The sequence below is a fragment of the Malaya genurostris genome, chromosome 3 (genome assembly GCF_030247185.1).
Source record: "Malaya genurostris strain Urasoe2022 chromosome 3, Malgen_1.1, whole genome shotgun sequence".
NCBI classification, from domain to species: Eukaryota; Metazoa; Arthropoda; class Insecta; order Diptera; family Culicidae; genus Malaya; species Malaya genurostris.
In genome coordinates this window covers 280221758-280242600 of record NC_080572.1, presented here as the reverse complement: position 1 = coordinate 280242600, position 20843 = coordinate 280221758, and the positions used below count along the sequence as shown (strand labels likewise).

At 36.9% G+C, this 20843-nt stretch overlaps 1 protein-coding gene across 1 annotated transcript in view; it reads left to right on the top strand.

Moving 5' to 3' along the window:
- Positions 1–240: 240 nt before the first annotated feature.
- The window catches only part of LOC131434414 (mucin-4-like), a 22024-nt gene continuing 1421 nt past the window's right edge, over positions 241–20843 (top strand). The window contains exons 1-12 of the mRNA XM_058601095.1: positions 241–387; positions 613–1615; positions 1672–1767; positions 1829–1996; positions 6076–6135; positions 6192–6287; positions 6349–6519; positions 11398–11457; positions 11514–11609; positions 11671–11841; positions 17521–17664; positions 17726–17812. Coding sequence (XP_058457078.1) covers positions 380–387; positions 613–1615; positions 1672–1767; positions 1829–1996; positions 6076–6135; positions 6192–6287; positions 6349–6519; positions 11398–11457; positions 11514–11609; positions 11671–11841; positions 17521–17664; positions 17726–17812 — 2160 coding nt within the window. The 5' untranslated portion in view covers positions 241–379. The remainder of the gene's footprint in view (positions 388–612; positions 1616–1671; positions 1768–1828; positions 1997–6075; positions 6136–6191; positions 6288–6348; positions 6520–11397; positions 11458–11513; positions 11610–11670; positions 11842–17520; positions 17665–17725; positions 17813–20843) is intronic.

Sequence of the window (20843 nt, the reverse complement as noted above, 5' to 3'; positions counted from 1 at the left end):
TCTATTAGTATTTGATTCCAGTGACGAGAGGCAAAGTCTTGGTCTCATTGAACTTACAATTCTACAGCCATCATGTGTTGGAATAGCATCTTTTAACATCATTTCATTATTGAAATTTATTTTCTTAGTGAATACAGATAAATACAGATTTTTTATAGAGAGTAATACAGATTTCCTATGAAAATATCTGGCATCTCTGCTGACATCCCTGAACAAACTTCACGATACAAAAGCATCGTAAAAAAGCGGTAAATCATATTTATCCAACCTGAGCCACCAGCGCGAATCACAACACAACAGTTTTACAAAAGTTAAAATTATTTTTTTCATTCTTTCTGTTTGTGACACAATTTAATTAATACTTGTTTGCAATTCGAACATGAGCAGGTGTGTACATAAACTGATTTGTTTTTCTCTATCGCCTTGTAATTTTATGTCCACAAAAATGTATTCAATTACTGCTAAGTGTACATAATTGTTTATACTTTTTTTTCTTGTTTTGTATTCGACTAATCAGTGCGTTAGCAGTTTATAATGCAATAATGCAACTTAACAATTCAACATAAACTGTAAAGTTTATTCTGAACTGAACCGTTTTTATATATTTTTCAGGAACAAACTACACACTACCGCTTATGACAAAAACATTGTTGAGCTGCTCTTTAAACTTAATCAAAATGACAGTACACCGAACCCAGCATTGTGGCAAAAAATAGCGAAAGCACTTCAGCGACAAGATTGCATTGTCGAGTGGAAAGAAATAGCCAAATACTTTCGTACTACTCTGGTCTTCAGAATGCCGCAACTAACCGACAATCAGAACTTGATCGATCGTTGGCAGTACCCTTACCTAAAACGGGTGTACTCAATTACCGTTCGATACAACAATGTCGAATGCACACGAGACAACAGATGCCACGAAACCGTTATCAAAGATCACAGGCTTTTCATCAAATATGACACCGATGCGACGTTCGATCCAGATGTGGTCAACGTTTTTAAGCGATATCGCTGGAAGGGCACACGTCAATTTATCGATATTAACGTTAAGGATCCTAGATATAAACTCACGGAAGGAGAAAAATGCATACTGATTCAGCTGGATGAACAACGAAAAAGAAACAAACATGTTGATTCAGACGGAAGAAACGATCATCCTTCGTGCAGTACAGCACAGTTAGGATCTCCCACGATAGCAAGAAAACAAACTGAATCTATCTGTACCGGTTCTCCAGTCATCCTAGATGGAGTTTCGGTCCAAATTGATAACAACAGTCAACCCAAATCGGATGGTTCAGCTTGCGATCTTTTGGAAAAGGAGTCCTTAATCGTCAACACGCAGCAGTACGATAAAATTATTAAGGAATCACTGGAGCAAGAACTACTTCCTCCTCCGTCGGGTAATGAAATCGGTTCAAATCAAAGTAGTGAGCAGCATAGCATCGTTTGGATCAGCACGGATGCAAACGTGTCTTATGTTTCGCAGCATACTAGCGATCCGTTGCACGTTTCAATAGTTCAAGAGCATTGTTCTGGTACTTCTCCCATGGATGCAAGTGATCGGACGAACCCATACTCTGGATCGACGGAAACTCCTCACGTGCCGAAACTACCCGTAAGTACAACAGTATTTTAACCGGATGAACTAATTGCAATTGATACCGATCGTAGGAAGACTTTTTTACCGACGACAGTGAGTCGGAGGAAGCTTCGGAAACCGCAGAAGAGGACGATGTCATAGTGTTAAACAATGAGCCTAATGTTACTGTGAGTGGGTTAATTATTTTTCTCATGATAGGAAATATTTCTAATGAAACGTCAATTTTAGAACTCTTCCAGTGGCAGGGAGACTGTGGTTTCATCGCTTAATTCAGTATCCAAGACTGCACTGTGCACAGAAGCTTCCAGTGCAAATAATAGTCGTGGCAATGATGAATCTTTGATTAACCAATGTCCGTCTAGTAATAGAAGTACCACGGAAAACCAAGAAACTGCAGTAAGTATAAACTTTGTCAGTTTTTAATGTGGAACACATTTTTGTTTTCTATATAGGGGTGCAAATTAGAAACTCAAGAAAAACACACGTAGAAATGTGGTCAGGTTTTGAACAATTACAGCTCAGTCAATTTTGTATCAATTATTATTATTATGTCAAAATTTGATTGGAATTATTTCTACGTATGGATTTGAATGTTCATAGCCAAGTATTTTGAATTGTATATCATTGAAATGTTGATTAATAGCTAGCAGTGTCCTATTTTGTCTGCAAAAAATCTCTTGCATATCGGATTTCCCTGCCATAGTCGACGGTTTTGAAAGAGTAAGCGATATATCAAAGGGAAAGCATCGCTCTGATTGGTCAATCGATGCAAAAGTGAATCTGTTGGAAGCACGCGAATCTATAAATAGAAGCGAAATTATAGCTAACGTTTCAGTCTTATGCGTAGCTTGCTAGAGGTAGGTTGATGCTAGACAGTGCCATAAAACGATTTGAAGCTTTAATTGGTATGCTCTGATCTTGTGTCATGCAAGCTCGGATGAAATTCCATGTTATGTCTTTTCGCCTGAGAAATTGACAACTACCCCAGGGTAAATTTGGAGTGCTTAAGATTAATTTCTAATTGATATAAGATGAACTCGATTGATAATAAGAAAAAGTTTATCGCTTCAACCGAAATCGCAGAATCGTAGAGAAACTTAACGCTATAAAAATAACTGCTTGCATACAAAACTTGAACACAAGCTTTCCGAAGAGCAGCTTATATATCGATATCCGTATCGCAAGTATATACAAACATATAATTGCATACAGTTGGGCTATTGATGTAATTTCATCGGCTACAAAACAAATACAAATCACGACAAATAGAGTCTAAAGTCTTGGTTCGCTTGTTCGGTGTTGGCTCCTAATAAAGATCAATCAAAGAAGACTCTCGTGCATTTGCGGATTCAAAAGTGTGACGATTAATTGAAAATGTCGATCATTAAAATTTTTGGTTGCCTTGTTCCACATCAATGGCTAGAGCAACCCCATGGGGATGATCCTTGTATTTTTTGATGAAATCCAGGGGTGGCATTATGTATCTCGATTCGACTGAAATTTTATCGAATCGACCACGTTTCGTATTATGGTTCTCGATTCGTAGTCGATCATCGAGCTTCGTTCGACTTCACTCGAAGAAGTATTAGATTATCGAGAAGTTTTGGCATTATGGAACCAAAACAATCGAGCTCGTAAACGACAGAACTCGATAAGAAATGGTCGAAAGCCTTATTACTATCGACTATGAGTTTTCGAATACGTTTCTTCTTTTTTATTTAGGTAGTTATCGATAACATCTTAGATTTTCATAAACATAGTATTGTTAATCTTTATTTTAATGCATTGTTTTGTATATCGTTATATATATTTTGTGTGTTTGGCATATTATGTACAAGTCGAACTGTTTAGAAAGCATATTAATTGAAAGCTGCGTGGTGTTTACTTAAAATAACAAAAGTAAGTCGAAACTAACCTATGCCCAGTAACTGTAGTTTGTAATAAAATCATGTGGAATGAAAACGTCGCTCAAACGGATTGTAGGAAAAAGCTTATTCGCTCGATAACAATGACCAAATAATGTTTTTACCCATATATCTAACTCAAGTAAATTGAAAAATTTGTCCAAACACCTTGAAAGTATTTAGAATATTCCAAAAGCATCACAATCTCGTGCTATTAGCGTGTATTTGACTCTTCAATAGTACCTAAATAGATTATGAAGACTACAAAGAGGGGACGGGTATAGCGTGATGGGTAAGTCGATGCCTTTCACGCAGCCCACCTGGGTTCGATTCCCAACCCCGAACATAGGGTCAGAAAGTTTTTCTGGCCCGAAGAGGTGAATGACCTCATGGTTAAAACCTCTATAATCGAAACAAAACAAAAAAAAAAAAGACTACAAAGAATGGGTTGCTCCTGGTATATTAGCTAAAGCAATATCTCCTAATAAATATGATAAAATACTACAAAGAAAGCAGCAAAACCTAAAAACCTTTGATTAAAACTACACATATGGTTGACGTAAATTGTATTAGACTTGAAACAATACATGAAAAATACAGATTTTTTTTTATTATAATTTCAAAAGTTCATCGATAAATTGTGTACAAGAACACGCTTGAAAAAATTCTTTACGTTTTCAAATGAAGTGGAAACGAATCTGCTTCTTGATTTAAATTTCAGAAATGTGTTCATGTTAATTTCGTGCGGCAACTTAAAACCGCAGTATTACAAACAGTTTGCTTCTTTTCAGTACTTGAACTGAATAAATGTAATCGAAAATACTCGAACAATAATTCAGTTTAGTTTTTTTCATGATTGCAATGTATATGGGTTTGTTTACCTATGTATGTTATGACCAGGGATGCCAGATATTTTCATAGAAAATCTGTATTGATTCGTATAAAATATCTGTATTTATCTGTATTCGCTAGTAAAATGAAATTTCTACAATACAATTATGTTAAAAGGTGTTATTCCAATAGATTATGGCTATAGAGTGGTAGATTAAATTTCATATCTTATATTATATTCATCGACGAAATTTTTTAGTTTTTTCCTATCAACAACAATTGAATTATGGTGCCATATACTTGTCTAATTTGAAAAGTTGCGATGGATTTCCAAAACCCAATATGCAACGTCAGGAAATACAACTGTCAGTCTGGCAATAATGTTTCATGACTAACTAACTTTTAAGTTCAATTTAGTTACAAATTTTAATATAAATGGATTTCAGTGTTCTTCATTAAATATCTGCATAAAAAATATATATTTTAAAAAATGATTTGTACGTTGATTCCTAAACGTTTATCTCGTCATTGCAATCAAATACTAATAGATAGCTCAAATACTAATAGATAGTTTAATTTTTTCCATAATACTTTTGGTGAAATCTGTATTAAATTTAAGAAATCTGTAAGAAATTTGTACTCTGTATTAAATCTGTATGCGCATGTAAAAATCTGTATAATACAGATAAATCTGTATAAATGGCATCTCTGGTTATGACAGTTCGAGCAGCGTCAGTCGAAATCTAGTACCACATTGTTTGGATCTCGATCACGAGGTCGAAAGCGATACGTAATGCCTCAGTTCAGTCGAATCGACTTCAAAAATAATCGTTTCGAGCAACTCGATTCGAGATGCATAATGTCAGCCCTGGTTTGGTGTTAGCTTGAAAAGTACAATAGAAAAAATTAGCTCTGGGAAAACTTCCGAATTGAGATGAGACTGGTTGCAATAAATTTCGAGATGATTTGTTGGTTTCGATACTAGTATGAACTAATCCACGTGAAATGCATCGAGCATGCATACATTCTAATAGTGCTATCGATGTTCCCATATCTAAACTCACAACCCGAGATAATTGTGCGATCAGTGAAATAGAATGATAAAAAAGTTGTTTTATCACACACAGTGGGCAGTCTTGTCCGTACTTCAAATTTGAAACATTTCACAAAATTTGGAAGTCGTTTTGAGAAAAATACGCGCAAAATCTCTAAAAACAAAAGCACAATGACATCCATCAAGCCATTATTCATGCCGAAGTAGAATAGATGTGCTGTTCATGTATTTACTTGAAAGTAGCAATATTTGAAAGAAGTTTCGCTTACTCGTAACAGCGATTATGGTCTTATGTAGAGCTGTTGTACCAATTTGCATCTCATTAGTAGAGTCGCCATATTGTTTCGCTGAATGCTCGACTTTCATTCAATCAACGAATTGTGAAAAAAATCGCATACAATATCTTTGTTTCTTTAGTTTTCACTTACATTCGTTGTTACATCTGCAATCACACCACATATGCAGTGCACAACTAGTGAATTTTGTCACGAGACGCCACTGAAGTTTATAAATTAACTAGGTTAGACTAGTGCTGAAATGGACTTCTAGTCTATCTAGTAGACTTCTAGAAGTCTATTCCAAGACTGGTTTAGCTCAGTTATGTTATATATTTCAAAAATTGTGACATATAACAACCTATATGACGACATACCAATCTTTATGACGAAATCATAATTATTTTGCAGAAACTTGGATCGATGGTTGCAACACCAACGACGGAAACTCCTCACGTGCCGAAACTACCCGTAAGTACAACAGTATTTTAACCGGATGAACTAATTGCAATTGTTACCGATCGTAGGATGACTTTTTTACCGACGACAGTGAGTTGGAGGAAGCTTCGGAAACCGCAGATGAGGACGATGTCATAGTGTTAAACAATGAGCCTAATGTTACTGTGAGTGGGTTAATTATTTTTTCCATAATACGAAATATTTCTAATAAAACGACAATTTTAGAACTCTTCCAGTGGCAGGGAGACTGTGGTTTCATCGCTTAATTCAGTATCCAAAACCGCACTGCACACATCAGAAGCTTGCAGTGCAAATAATAGTCGTGGCAATGATAAATCCTCGATTAACCAATGCTCGTCTAGTGAAAGAAGTAACACGGAAAACCAAACAACTACAGTAAGTATAAACTTTGTGAACCCTCGTCGGTTAGGTGTTGTACATAGTTTTGGCATCCATCAGTTCAATAACACTACGGTCCACCTCTCTCGATGGTAGAATTCACTGGTTTCCTGTTCCATGTCGTAAAAGGCCACAAAACCAGGAACTTCCAAATCAACGGAATATCTTGGACTTAGACCTTACAGTTTTAAGGGAAGGAAATTTTCGCAACTCGCGGAAACTAAATGTTCGCGAATGTCCCTGGAAAAATTTCCAAGGTTTGCTAAATACTGTCCCAGAAAGTATGGACGTAACCAAAAACCGCTGCCATTTCGCAATGGTTCAGAATCTGTCAGTTTTTATGGCTGCATCCTGTTGTTTACACTCTTTCTCTAACCACTTGTGCAGTTGTTTATTCGTTTTCATTAGTTTGTTTTGAAATGCGTGGACTTTCAGCAGAACGTCGAAAAACTGGTTTCGTCGAGGTTTCAGTTCGGGATGTAGCCAAAAAAGTGGGCACTTCGAAGTCAAGTGTTCTTCGAGCTAAAGAACGTTTGAATCTTCGAACCTATAAGAAGCAGAAACAACCAAAACGTAGTCCGAAACAAGAAGCATCGATCAGGCCGAGGGTTCGAAAGCTGTACAATACGATTCTTGCTGGAAATTTGAACTGCATAATCATGGACGACGAAACCTACGTGAAACTCGATTACAAATCCTTGCCGGGACCACAATATTATACAGTGCGAGAGGGAAAGTGTTAAACCAGTCCGAGACATCGATTGAAGTCGAAAAATTTGATAAGAAAGCTATGGTCTGACAAGTAATTTGTAGCTGCGGTAAGATTTCGAAACGAAACTCTTCATCACCACTGCTTCAATGAACAGCGAAATATACATCAAGGAATGTTTACAAAAACGACTTCTAGCCATGATTCGAAGCCACAAGGATCCTGTTGTCTTCTGGCTAGATCTTGCTTCTTGCCACTACTCGAAATCAACGGTAGAATAGTATACTACCAAAAATGTCACTTTCGTCCCAAAAGACATGAATCCACCAAATTGCCCACAACTTCGACCAATTGAGAAATTTTGGACATTAACGAAGGTACATGTCTCGGCAGCCAAAACCATTCAACAGTTCGAAAAAGATTGGAAAAAAGTGTCAAAACTTGTCGCCAAGAAGTATGTACGGAATTTAATGAGGAACGTTCGCAAGAAGGTGCGCCAGCTAGTCTACAATGGCTAAGTAGCAAATGTTGAGAATAATATTCTGTTGTTGCAGTCTAATATTATCAGTATAGCGAATAAAATTTGAATATTTAACACTTGTGAATTATTAACAGCGAAATCGAAGTGCGTCCATACTTTCTGGGACAGTTTTATATGCGTTTGGTGTCTCATATTTGTTGTATGATAAGATAAGTTTTTACTTATCAATCTTAACATGAATCATTTCTAGCAAAGTTTCTTTTGTGGAATTTAACCTTTTAACAGAACCATTGCATGACTGGTGCCACGATTCTACTGACACTAAGAATCCTTCCAGATCGGGGCTCGAACATACTACAACTGACTTGTAAGACAACAACTGGTTAAGTTTTTATGGCTTTTGTATAAGAACCATATTTCCTAGAAGAAAACATTTACGTTGGCCTTATTTGCTTTCATCTAGAATAGTATGACTTATCCACGTGAAATTCCTCGAACATGCATACTTGCAAATGGTGCTTTCGAAGTTTTTTTTCCCAAAAATACATTTATTTCATAAGTTTTTCTTCGCCGTGGCATCCACAATACATAGTACTTTAAAGTTAATATAAACACTGGTTTTATCAAGCGAGTTGCTATTTTGAATTAAATTAAATAAAACACATTTATTTTGTACATGATATTATAGCTATTTCAGGTTTGTTTGTATCAGTTCGTTACTTTTATTCAATATAAGATAGCGGGCTATTGTTTAAACTCATGGAAGAGAAAACAGTCTAACATAAAATAAAAGTTAAATTGGAACTCCAATGGACTTAATGAAATGATAAAGAAGTTTCATGAAAGGGAAGGTCACGACAAGCAAAAATATCGCGAAATGGGACATTGGATAGTCTACCTTGAGTACGCAAGGAATTTATTAGTTGAGATCTGACATCACGATACTCCACGCATGTCCAAACGACATGATCAATATCGCGATAACCTTCGCCACAAGCACAATGATTAGTCTCCGGAAGTCCAATTCGAAGGAGATGTGCATCTAACGTGTAGTGATTGGACATGAGTCTGGACATCACACGAATGAAATCCCTACTCACATCCAGTCCCCTGAACCATGCCTTTGTCGATATTTTAGGAATAATTGAGTGCACCCACCGTCCCAGATCATCTATATCCCAAGAAGCTTGCCAGCTGGCAAGTGTTCTTTGGCGAGACGCGCTATAGAATTCGTTGAAAGCAATCGGTCTCTCATGAATTTCACCGTCAATAGCACCACATTTGGCTAAAATATCAGCTCTTTCATTGCCTGGAATGGAGCAATGAGCCGGGACCCAAACTATTGTGATTTGATAATCATTATTCAATATGTCGTTCAGACACTGTTTTATTTTGTCCAAGAAAAACGGTTCATTTTTGCCAGCAGCATTTCAGCGAATGGCTTCAATTGCACACAGACTAACTGTGAAGAGAAAATAATGGTTTGGAAATAATGTGACGATTACACTCAAACTATAAAGAACTATAATTATTTCACATTTTTGGTGCATATCACCCTGTAATTCCGGAACCGGAAGTTGGATCCAAATGAAATTGTGGAACTGTGTATGGAATCATCAGACCTTTCATTTGAATTTAAGTTTTGTGAAAATCGGTTCCGCCATCTCCGAGAAAAGTGAGTGACAATATTTGTCACACACACACATACACACACACTGAGGATACTACACGTTCGAAAATCATACGAATGTACTGATTTTTCGTCACAAGTTTTTCTATTGAATATCATAGCTTTGAACTATGAATGGAATTATGATAAATGGAAATGGAAATTTCTACTGGCTTATAATAATCATTCGTTCTTCGTATGAACATCATACTTTTTTACAATGAATGTCATAGAAATTTTTTTAGAAAATTCATCAGAGTTGTATATGACATAAATGATGTTTTGATAAAAGCATTTCATTTCTTTTTTAATGAAATTATTTACATTTTCAAGTTACTATTTAAATGTACTAAATGAATACCTTTTTATATATTATCTCTTAAATAAATGAAACTAACTAACTAACCTTTTTATACCTAAATAAATGCCCAATATCTAACCAGTGCACTGTGAAAGATGGCAATCAATAGAATCTAGTTTTATGTGTTCCGCCAGTTTGAAGTCAATTCTCAAATCAAAATGTAATTCCAATTTACTTGGGCAGAAGAAATAGCATCAATAATTACAGTGTTCGTCCAATAAATTCGCGAGCCGGAATCGAAAGATCCTGAAGTAAACCATCAGCGGAAGCCATGTTTTCACTATATTTGATCCAGTATTAAACGCGCCAACTATGATTTTTTCCACACAAAATGTAATATGTGAATTTCATTGCGCAGAGGTATGAAATGTGCACGTGTGTCGTATACAGGTCATAATACTGTTAAATGAAATTGCATTGCAGCAATGGAACTGTCAAAAAGATAAAAATTGACACAATCATAAGATTTGATTTATGATATCCTTAAGTGCAGTATCCCCAGTGTACTGATGAAATCACCATTATGGCAAATCTAGTAGCACTGGTTTCATTCTGATATATGTCGACACAACACTGTTAAGTGTGTGAGTTTCAATGGCTCCGTATCTGATATTTCTCGGTAAATTTTTCAAAAGGGCGTATAAACAAGTGACAGTTTCTCTTTGTTCACTTTCTCTTCTATTAATTACCAAGCGGTTTCCACGTTTATCACTCAACTCTTTGCATGAAATGATACCCGAAACTTTCGACTTTCAAACAGAATAGTGATATCAAAGAAAATCTTTTTAATCACATCACAATAATCGAAAGAAAGAGTGATTAAAGAGAGATTACTGTCACTTGCTTATACGCCCTAATGAAAAATCAACCGAGATTTCGTTATTTTTAAAAGGACCAATCCAGATTAACCTTGTAGTAAAATTTTAAATATGAATCGAAAGTCTCACATTTGGCCTTCGACCCTTCTAAGATGAATTCTGATATTTTAAAAAAGTGGAGTATTTTATTTCGCTATTTAATAGGATGAATAAAGGACCAAAAATAGGATGAATAATAATCCATTGGAATGAAATTAGGAACTGAAAAGATTTCAGAAGTGTTTTTCGCTATTCTTTGAATATAAGTCTAATTTCCAAGAAATGTGAATCGATTCTCAATGTGGAGCAAGACGAATTAAGCAGAAATAATCATGGTGATTTTAATGGCTGCTAAATCAGGTTTTTGAAGTTTCCCTACTACTTTTGAAACTGTATGACAGCAGCTTTCCAACGCATATTTGGAAAGGTAAGTCGCTGGAATAAAATTCAAACTTCGCAATCTGTTAGGAAACGGCACAAGGGCACGAACTGTTTTATACACCTGTCATGTCATTCCAATAGTCCTTTTTTATCTTATTAGTATTACTCGGAAAAAGGGCATAACCGAACAAAAAAAAATTTCAAACAATTTTGTTATATGTTGCAATTTTTTAAGTTTATAAATTAACTAGGTTCAACTAGTGCTGAAATGGACTTCTAGTCTATCTAGTAGACTTCTAGAAGTCTATTCCAAAACTTGCTTAGCTCAGTAATGTTATATACTTCAAAAACTGCGACAAATAACAACATAGATGACGATATACCAATCTTCATGACGAAATCATAATTATTTTGCAGAAACTTGTATCGATGGTTGCAACACCAACGACGGAAACTCCTCACGTGCCGAAACTACCTGTAAGTACAACAGTATTTTAACCGGATGAACTAATTTCAATTGATACCGATCGTAGGATGACTTTTTTACCGACGACAGTGAGTTGGAGGAAGCTTCGGAAACCGCAGATGAGGACGATGTCATAGTGTTAAACAATGAGCCTAATGTTACTGTGAGTGGGTTAATTATTTTTTCCATAATACGAAATATTTCTAATAAAACGACAATTTTAGAACTCTTCCAGTGGCAGGGAGACTGTGGTTTCATCGCTTAATTCAGTATCCAAAACCGCACTGCACACATCAGAAGCTTGCAGTGCAAATAATAGTCGTGGCAATGATAAATCCTCGATTAACCAATGCTCGTCTAGTGAAAGAAGTAACACGGAAAACCAAACAACTACAGTAAGTATAAACTTTGTGAACCCTCGTTGGTTAGGTGTTGTACATAGTTTTGGCATCCATCAGTTCAATAACACTACAGTCCACCTATCTCGATGGTATAATCCACTGGTTTCCTGTTCCATGTCGTAAAAGGCCACAACACCAGGAACTTCCAAATCAACGGAATATCTTGGACTTAGACCTTACAGTTTTAGGGGAAGGAACGTTTCGAAGCGCAGTTGATCGAATCAACACCTGGTAGTCGTGTCGAGCAATTGTGGATCAGTGTCAAGCTCGCCGAGTTCACACTCTTCCTCTGCGTAGTCTATCTTCCACCTGATCGATGTCGTGATCTTGCTCTAATCAATGCTCACTTAGAGTCCCTTCATGAAACTTTTTCAACTCACGCGCGTCCTATCGACGAAATTTCAATCGTTGGGGACTTCAATTTTCCCGGAATCAAATGGCGAGGAACTTCCAGTGGATTCTTTTTCGCTGATCCGACGCTTTCAACATTCCATGTTGGCATTACGACCTTGCTCGATGGTTATAGTGTCAACTTACTTCGCCAATCGAATCCTGTTGCCAACGAAAACGACCGAATGCTGGATCTATGTTATGCTTCTCGAGCAGAGCAGATGTTGCACCTATAATTAGTGCCTCACCGTTTCCTTTGGTCAAATCTGTTCGACATCACCCGCCACTTCATATTGTGCTCAACTCTAATCTTCCACCAGATGGCTACATCATCAGCTATAATTTTAATAAAGCTGACTACACTAAAATGACCGACTTTCTAATACATATCGACTGGGAGGAAATTCTCGACAATGATGATGTCAACGCTGCTGTACAAACGTTCTCTAATGTCTCTACGCGACTTGACTTTTTTGTACCAAAACGATCCAAACGGCTGTCCCTGCATCCACCATGGCAGACCACCGTAGTGAGACAACTGAAAACGACTAAAAGAGCCGTCCTAAAACGGTATTCAAAACATGGCGGATACACACTGCGTAATCAATATGTCCAGATCAATCAATTATATAAGAAAACTGTCAAGCGTTGTCATGTCAGCTACTTGAAAAATGTACAACGGAAATTGAAATCCAATCCGAAGTGTTTTTGGAAACACATGAACGAGCATAGGAAGGAGTCTGAGTTACCTTCTATAATGAAGTTTGGAGAGTTTACTGGTTCGTGAAGGCGGGAAATCTGCCAGCTTTTTTCGGAAAAATTTTCTCGTGCCTTTACAAACGAAACCTTAAGTTAACCTTAAGTGTTCCCAGTGTATAAGAAAGGTGACAAAAAAAACGTGAACAATTACCGTGGCATCACATCGCTTAGTGCAGTTCCTAAACTGTTTGAAAAGGTTATTCTGGCACCGATTTTCAACCACTGCAAGCAATATATTGTTGACACTCAACATGGTTTTATTCCTAAGCGCTCCACAACCACCAACCTATTGTCATTCATGTGCTACGTGACTGATGGTATGTCAAAAGGTTTACAAACAGTGCTATTTACACCGATCTCTCTTCTGCTTTTAATATAATAAACCACAATATAACAATTGCTAAATTGGAAAGACTTGGATTCGGCTCTAACATCCTTCGATGGCTGCAGTCATATCTTATAGATTGTTGTTTAGCAGTGAAAATCGGCGATCACGTTTCCAATGAGAATTCCATCTCGGACCTTTAATATTTTTACTGTATTTCAACGACGTCAACTTTACGCTAGAGGGCCCTCGTCTATCGTTTGCCGATGACGTTAAGATCTACTATTACATTCGAAGCCCAGAAGATGCAGGTTTTCTTCAACGACAGTTGTTGAGCTTCGCCGAGTGGTGTAAAGCAAACCGTATGAAATTGAATCCTGACAAATGCTCGATCATCACGTTCTCGAAGAAGAAAGAGCCATTTCATTTTGATTACTTTCTGGAAGGATCGCCGATAGTCAGAACGATGTGTGTTAAAGACCTTGGTGTCTTTCCCGATGAGCAACTGACATTCAAGCAACACATCAGCTATATCGTTTCTAAAGCTTCTCGCAACCTAGGATTTGTAATGAGGATGGCTACACATTTTACAGACGTGCACTGTTTAAAATCTCTGTTTTGCTCGCTTGTTCGTTCATCCTTGGAGTACTGTTCTGTCGTTTGGAACCGTCACTACATAAACGGAGCTCATAGAATCGAATCGATACAACGCAGATTCATTCGCTTCGCCCTACGGCGCTTACCGTGGAACAATCCTCACCAACTACCAAGCTACGAAAGTCGCGGGTTATTAATCGGTCTCGATACACTACAAGTTCGTCGAGATGTGGCACGTGCTTCACTGATAGCGGATGTTTTGACCGATAGGATTGACTGCCCTGCTTTGCTCCGCGAAATTAATATCAACGTCCGACCCCGGGCTCTTCGCAACAGTGCATTTCTTCGACTTCCTTTACGACGAACTAACTACGGTGCTAACAATGCTATGATTGGCTTGCAGAGGTCATTCAACCGCGTTTCATCAGGATTTGGATCTTTGGATTTTTTTTATACATTACTAGAAATTTTCATTAGGACCATATTGTGTCTGTTGATTATACCTAAATAAATAAAATAATTATCATACCATTATCATGGTTTGCTCTAACAGAGACGAACAGTTTCGTATCCATTAGTTCACGGTTTCCAATTGACGGGCCCAAAACCATGAGATAAACTGCTCACCGAAGGCGACTCTCAATTTGGTCTTTGTTTCGCGTGCCGTGGAGGATGTAGCACCGTCTTGTTGAAATCACATGTCAGATATGTGTCCAATTCTTACATTTTGGACAAAACAAATCGTCAATCATCAGACGGTGGTGCTCGTTTTAAAAGAAGTACGGCCCGATGATGCCACCGGCCCATAATCAACACCAAACAGTGACTAATGGCTGGTCTACACTCCCGATGCGGTAATTTTGCATTCAACCAGAAATGAGCTGGATCTCAATGTTGCTCGAATATCAAAAATACAACGAATGTCAATGATCATCGCTCGTATTCGGACTTGTCCGTATATTCGGGCGCGAACGAAGCCGACGCTGCTTCGTTACTCGCACGAATATCTATTCCTTGCAGTTGTTATTCGCATTGGACATACCCCCGAATGGCTTAACGCGAATATTCATTCAGCGATCATCGCCAAACCTAATTCGCGATGATCGTTCGTGCTGTCTTCGAAACAAGCAAATTAAGATGTTTCCCCCCGCACCATTACCATAGTCTTATGTGTATGTGATGAACCATATTCCAGCACTCTCCCATTGCTGCTACCCAACGAGATATGATGAATCTATTAGATGAAGAATGCTTCGCCAAGAATGGAAACCAACGATCTTCGCCGTGACGCTATTCGATCCAACTCGAAGAATAAAATAAATGAACGAATGACAAACGAATGTATAAAACGAACATGCACGATGTATACCAGCAGCGAAGAATGTATTAGTATATTTGGGTTCTCTATGATTATTGCTTATTCATTTTCACCCTTCTCTCTTTCGAGCAGTGAATAGTTCAACGTTGTTCGAGACTGGCATATTCGAAGGCAGTATAATCACAGCGAGGATGCGTGAATGAATTAGTTACACGAAGAATTTATTGCAACATTGGTGGATCTCTTAACCGAGCATGAATTTTGATAGTACAATTGAATAATTTGCAAGCGTTTTTCGTTCGTAAGTCGATTTATGATTAAATTAACATGTTTAACAATGGCACAAGACACGGTTCACGCGTGATCTGTCAAAAACAGTGTTGCCAAAAAGATACCGAAATGCGAGGTCTTCCCTGGAAGAACCGTATTTTTGAGATTTTTTTTACTTGAATGCAAATTTATGCTACTGGATTATGTTAAAAAAAAAAGAGAGACCGGTTTGGTGTGGACAGCACCCAAACCAAAAACTTGTCCTCGCAGAAAATACCCGATTCAAGCGAAACTAACACCACAGACTAACAGACATGACAGTATGAGTAAATTCTTATAAAAATAATTTTTCGTGATGCACTAGTTCCACCTATATTGTACTGCGCGAACTATTTACTATCTGTACACCCCTTGTGATATGTACAAGTTTTTTTACTAGTTGGTTTCCCCTCGTTTGTCAACACCGATCAGCTGCTTGCAGGGATGCCTGATTTCATCAAAATATTTGAAAATGAATCGTCACAATAAATTATTGGATTACGTTGATAATATATTTAACATTTTCGCGATGTTGGAAGGTAACCATTTATTTGACTCAACGTTGTTCATCTAGACTATTTTTTATTGTGTTGGAAGTTTTCACCCGAAATTAAGTGGCGGCAGACCAGAAGCAAGTAAATATTGTAACAAAACGGGTTCGATTTTGTATTGCGTTGGAAGATGAGAAGTAGGCACAATTATGTATATAGTTTTGGCAATATGAATTAAATCTGTATCCTGCATGAAATTCGCATGGAGGTATACAACTCAATACATTACAGGTAATTCTGTATGAATGGCAACTCTGTTGGTAAATGAAAAAAATAAACACAGTCTAGATGACAGACAGGATGTTTTTGATAGGGTAACGTGGCGCCATCATGACATATGTGAGTACTGTCCCAAATAAAGGAATATTCAAAATGACCGTTAAAATGATTGAAGAATATAATTTGAGTGTCCTGTCTGTTAGTCTGTGCTAACACTCTGGAACTAACGAACTCTGGACTAGATTTTGAAAGTGCCTTTATCTAAGTTACGAATTCAGAATGCAGATATAGGAACTAGGATTCGGAAAATGAGTTCAGTGCAAAAATTTTAAAACTGAATTTTTGATCTGGATTTCGATGCTGCATTTAGCAACTGACTTCGCAGCTAGTCCCAGATTCCGAATTTAGTTTTTTAATTCAGTTTCTGAATGTCCAGAATGTTGTCGTCAATAGTGTCTCTGACATTACCCCACAGACTAACAGACAGGACACTCAAATTATATTCTTCAATCATTTTAACGGTCATTTTGAATATTCCTTTATTTGGGACAGTACTCACATATGTCATGATGGCGCCACGTTACCCTATCAAAAACATCCTGTCTGTCATCTAGACTGTGTTTATTTTTTTCATTTACCAACAGAGTTGCCATTCATACAGAATTACCTGTAATGTATTGAGTTGTATACCTCCATGCGAATTTCATGCAGGATACAGATTTAATTCATATTGCCAAAACTATATACATAATTGTGCCTACTTCTCATCTTCCAACGCAATACAAAATCGAACCCGTTTTGTTACAATATTTACTTGCTTCTGATCTGCCGCCACTTAATTTCGGGTGAAAACTTCCAACACAATAAAAAATAGTCTAGATGAACAACGTTGAGTCAAATAAATGGTTACCTTCCAACATCGCGAAAATGTTAAATATATTATCAACGTAATCCAATAATTTATCATTTTCAAATATTTTGATGAAATCAGGCATCCCTGCAAGCAGCTGATCGGTGTTGACAAACGAGGGGAAACCAACTAGTAAAAAAACTTGTACATATCACAAGGGGTGTACAGATAGTAAATAGTTCGCGCAGTACAATATAGGTGGAACTAGTGCATCACGAAAAATTATTTTTATAAGAATTTACTCATACTGTCATGTCTGTTAGTCTGTGATTATCCACCCGTCTTTTTTTTTCAGAATCACATCCAAAATGAAAGTCATGCTCAGTACGATGATCACCAACCACAGTCTCCGGATTCTACGTATATTCCTAAAGATCCGTCGAATAGTGTTGACGCAGCAGGTCCAGAAGAGCATCGACGCCTGGACCCGGTAGCGAACGTGAGTAAAAATGTAGAAACAACTTGCGTCTCCTATCCGATAAATTTTCAAAATTGTTCAGGATTTATTCACCGGCAGCGCGGATTCAGGTGTTAACAGCCGTTCCAGTACGCCTGCAGGAAGCCACACTGAAAACGAACGTATCACGGTAAGTCGAACCATAGTGGAAACGCTTAGTAAATCCTGTAGAACACTTGAAATTCATGGAAATATACACTCAACTCATGAAATGAGTGTAAGAACTGTTGATATTGAGTGGAAATCCTGCTATGTTTATATGAAATGCACATCAAAACGATAAGATATATCGTTTCCTCTAGATTCTATATGCATATCATATGAAATTAGTGTCACATTGTTTTCCACATCGATTTCAATTGAAACACAGTTGACCGAATCAAGTGTTTTGCACATACATTTGTGCTGTACTCTTTCTTACTAGAAAATGAAGTGTTTAACACATGTAGTTCAATTCCATAGCAAAACACATCACATCCAAAGGAAAAACACATCAAAGCTAAATGAAAAATAATCAGATCTTGCATCTTAGTGAAACACTTTTTATGTTGATTTATTCTGTGGATATAGAAGGAAAGTGGTAAAATTTGCATGCCTTGTAAAGATAAACCAACAGTTCATCGACTAATCAAAAATTTATCTGAGAATATACGATAGTTACTATATTGGATTTGAAACCAAAGTCGAAACACCCATCGATGTTTTTTCTCCATTTGCTGTCAGTGTAAGATTCGCCCTTCTTCGAAAAACAGCTGAAATATAGTGAGAAGAAGAAAAAGAAGAGGTTGAGTTTGTTACTACACGCAGAGAAAAAAATTGTAACGATAACAAAATTTGGGGCTCACACAACGAATTATTTCATTGAAATACTGACAAAAGAAAATCAGGCTTGATTATAGCAAATATTGCTGCTTTAAACTATACAAAACATGATGATTAATTTTTCTCAACGGATTAATATGATTCAATCCATATTTTGAGAAAAATAACAAATATTTTACTTGTGCGTTCCTGTCAATTTCTTGACAAACAATTTCGTAGTAAATTCAATTTAGAAAATTAGTTCGAAATGAACGTACTCTAGTTAAGGTTAATAATTGTAGCGCTTCGAATGTACTAATGAAAAGGAAAAATGGGAAACAGCAATCGCCGAAGCCTGTAAAAAAAGCAGAAGAAAATGCAAACAGGAATGCCAAAACTAATGCAATGAGCTTTTATTCAGCTCTAATGCAAATTCCAGAATTAACAGAGCCTAATCGGGAAGAAATTGAAGCCATATCGAAAAAATTTATAAAAATTGACGATTATATAATTTAAAGGCAGTTCAATCCTTGTCATAAACAATTAATAGAAACCGATAAATTAACATACCTCGAAAACATTTTCGTTCAACATAAAAATATATATGATCAAATAAGAACAAAAGCATGGTTTTTCGGCAAGAGTATAACAGACGAACAAACACGAATTCTTAATGGAATGTTATCTAGACATAATTTTTCGAAATATTAGAAGACCAAGATAAAAATTGAAAATGATGGTGACTACGATCTTTGTGGTGAACCTGAAACTAGCGACCATGTTATATTGCACTTCCTAAAATTTGGAAAAAATAGATCTGAATTTGACTTCGATTGCAAATTCAGAAATCTGAATAATGTATTTAAAACAAAAAAGATCTATTATATACAAATAACCGATTTTTTTAAAGAGATGATGATTGAACTAAGTATAAGCAAAAATGAAACCGATAACTGAACATATCACTCGATGCAATTGGCTGAATAATCAGTAAAATGTTTGCACACGACACGTGAAAAATAACAGGACAATATAGTCATGGTAACTGCGCCCTCAAATACGGCTGACATTACCTATGTCGGCAAACAGAGATAAAGAAGAAGAAGAAGAAGAATTTGACGAATTTCTACAAGTTCCTGATAGGCCGCCATGTTTTCGTGACCATCATCTTTTCCGCAAAGACGAAAACAACGAAGAAGTATATAAGTTCGTTGTTGCTAAATATCTGTGATATTTAGCTGTGAAAGTTGATTTTTTTATGTTTGATTATAAATGTGATATCGTTATGAAACGTGCGCTGCCAAATTGTAATACTGACTTTCACAATCAATGAAGTGTTGTATTTCACTTCATTTTGTTTACTTTGCTCTCACTGACTTGCTAGCTTTGATGGCCCCGAAGGACTGAGATGTTGGTTAGGGTGACTGCCCACTTAGAAAAAAACGTTCAACGGTGGTCCTTCATTGGTCCAATACGTTGTATCATTGGTCCAATGAAAGTCCAATCAATCGTTCAACGGGAGGCCAACACGGGTCCTTCGTTTGCCGATTTTGAAACAGACCGTTGAACCGAATGCCATTTTTTTCGTTCAACAAACCCGGCAGACAGAGGTCCATTGTTGAGCCATTTTTAACATGAGGAGTTGGAGCCCCGTTGGACTAGTTTTACTGCAGAATTTCTGAAGTTTTCTCCACTCATTTGTTTAAACTAACAATACATACCTGCACAATACTTCTACTTCACGTAGAATAACAACAAATTTTCTTTCTATGTAAAGGTAAAACTTAATTTTCACACTATTTTTGCAAGAGAAAAAACAACAACAAACCGTTCCAGCAAATTGAACGAATATTTCGTGCAATATATCGTTCAACAAGCGATCAAAAATCAACAAAATTGAACGGCCTGCTGAGAGGGTGACATTAGCAAACCTAGAGCGAGAATGATATTAGCAGCAAATGAAAGGAGCCCTGTCAGAGTACAAGCGAGAAATCTGCTCAGCTTTCACTCTGACAGGGTCCCTTTGATTTGCTGCTAATATCATTCCCGCTCTAGGTTTGCTAGTGTCCAGAGATGCCAGGTCTGCAGATTTGTCTGTAAATCTGCAGATTTTGGGTGTAGTGCTGCAGACATTTTTAGTTGTGCAGACTTTTACAGACTTTTGAAATTCTCGCAGACTTTTGCAGATTTTTGAAATTCTCGCAGACTTTTGTCTATATGTACAGACTTTTGAAATTTCCGTGACCTTTTTTTTTTTTTTGCTCGCCAAGTCAGTTTTGCGTGTCATACTCTATAGAGAAATTGCTGCCAGCAAGACGTATTTGCTGACTGCAGATTTTTTTTCAGATTTACAGACCCTG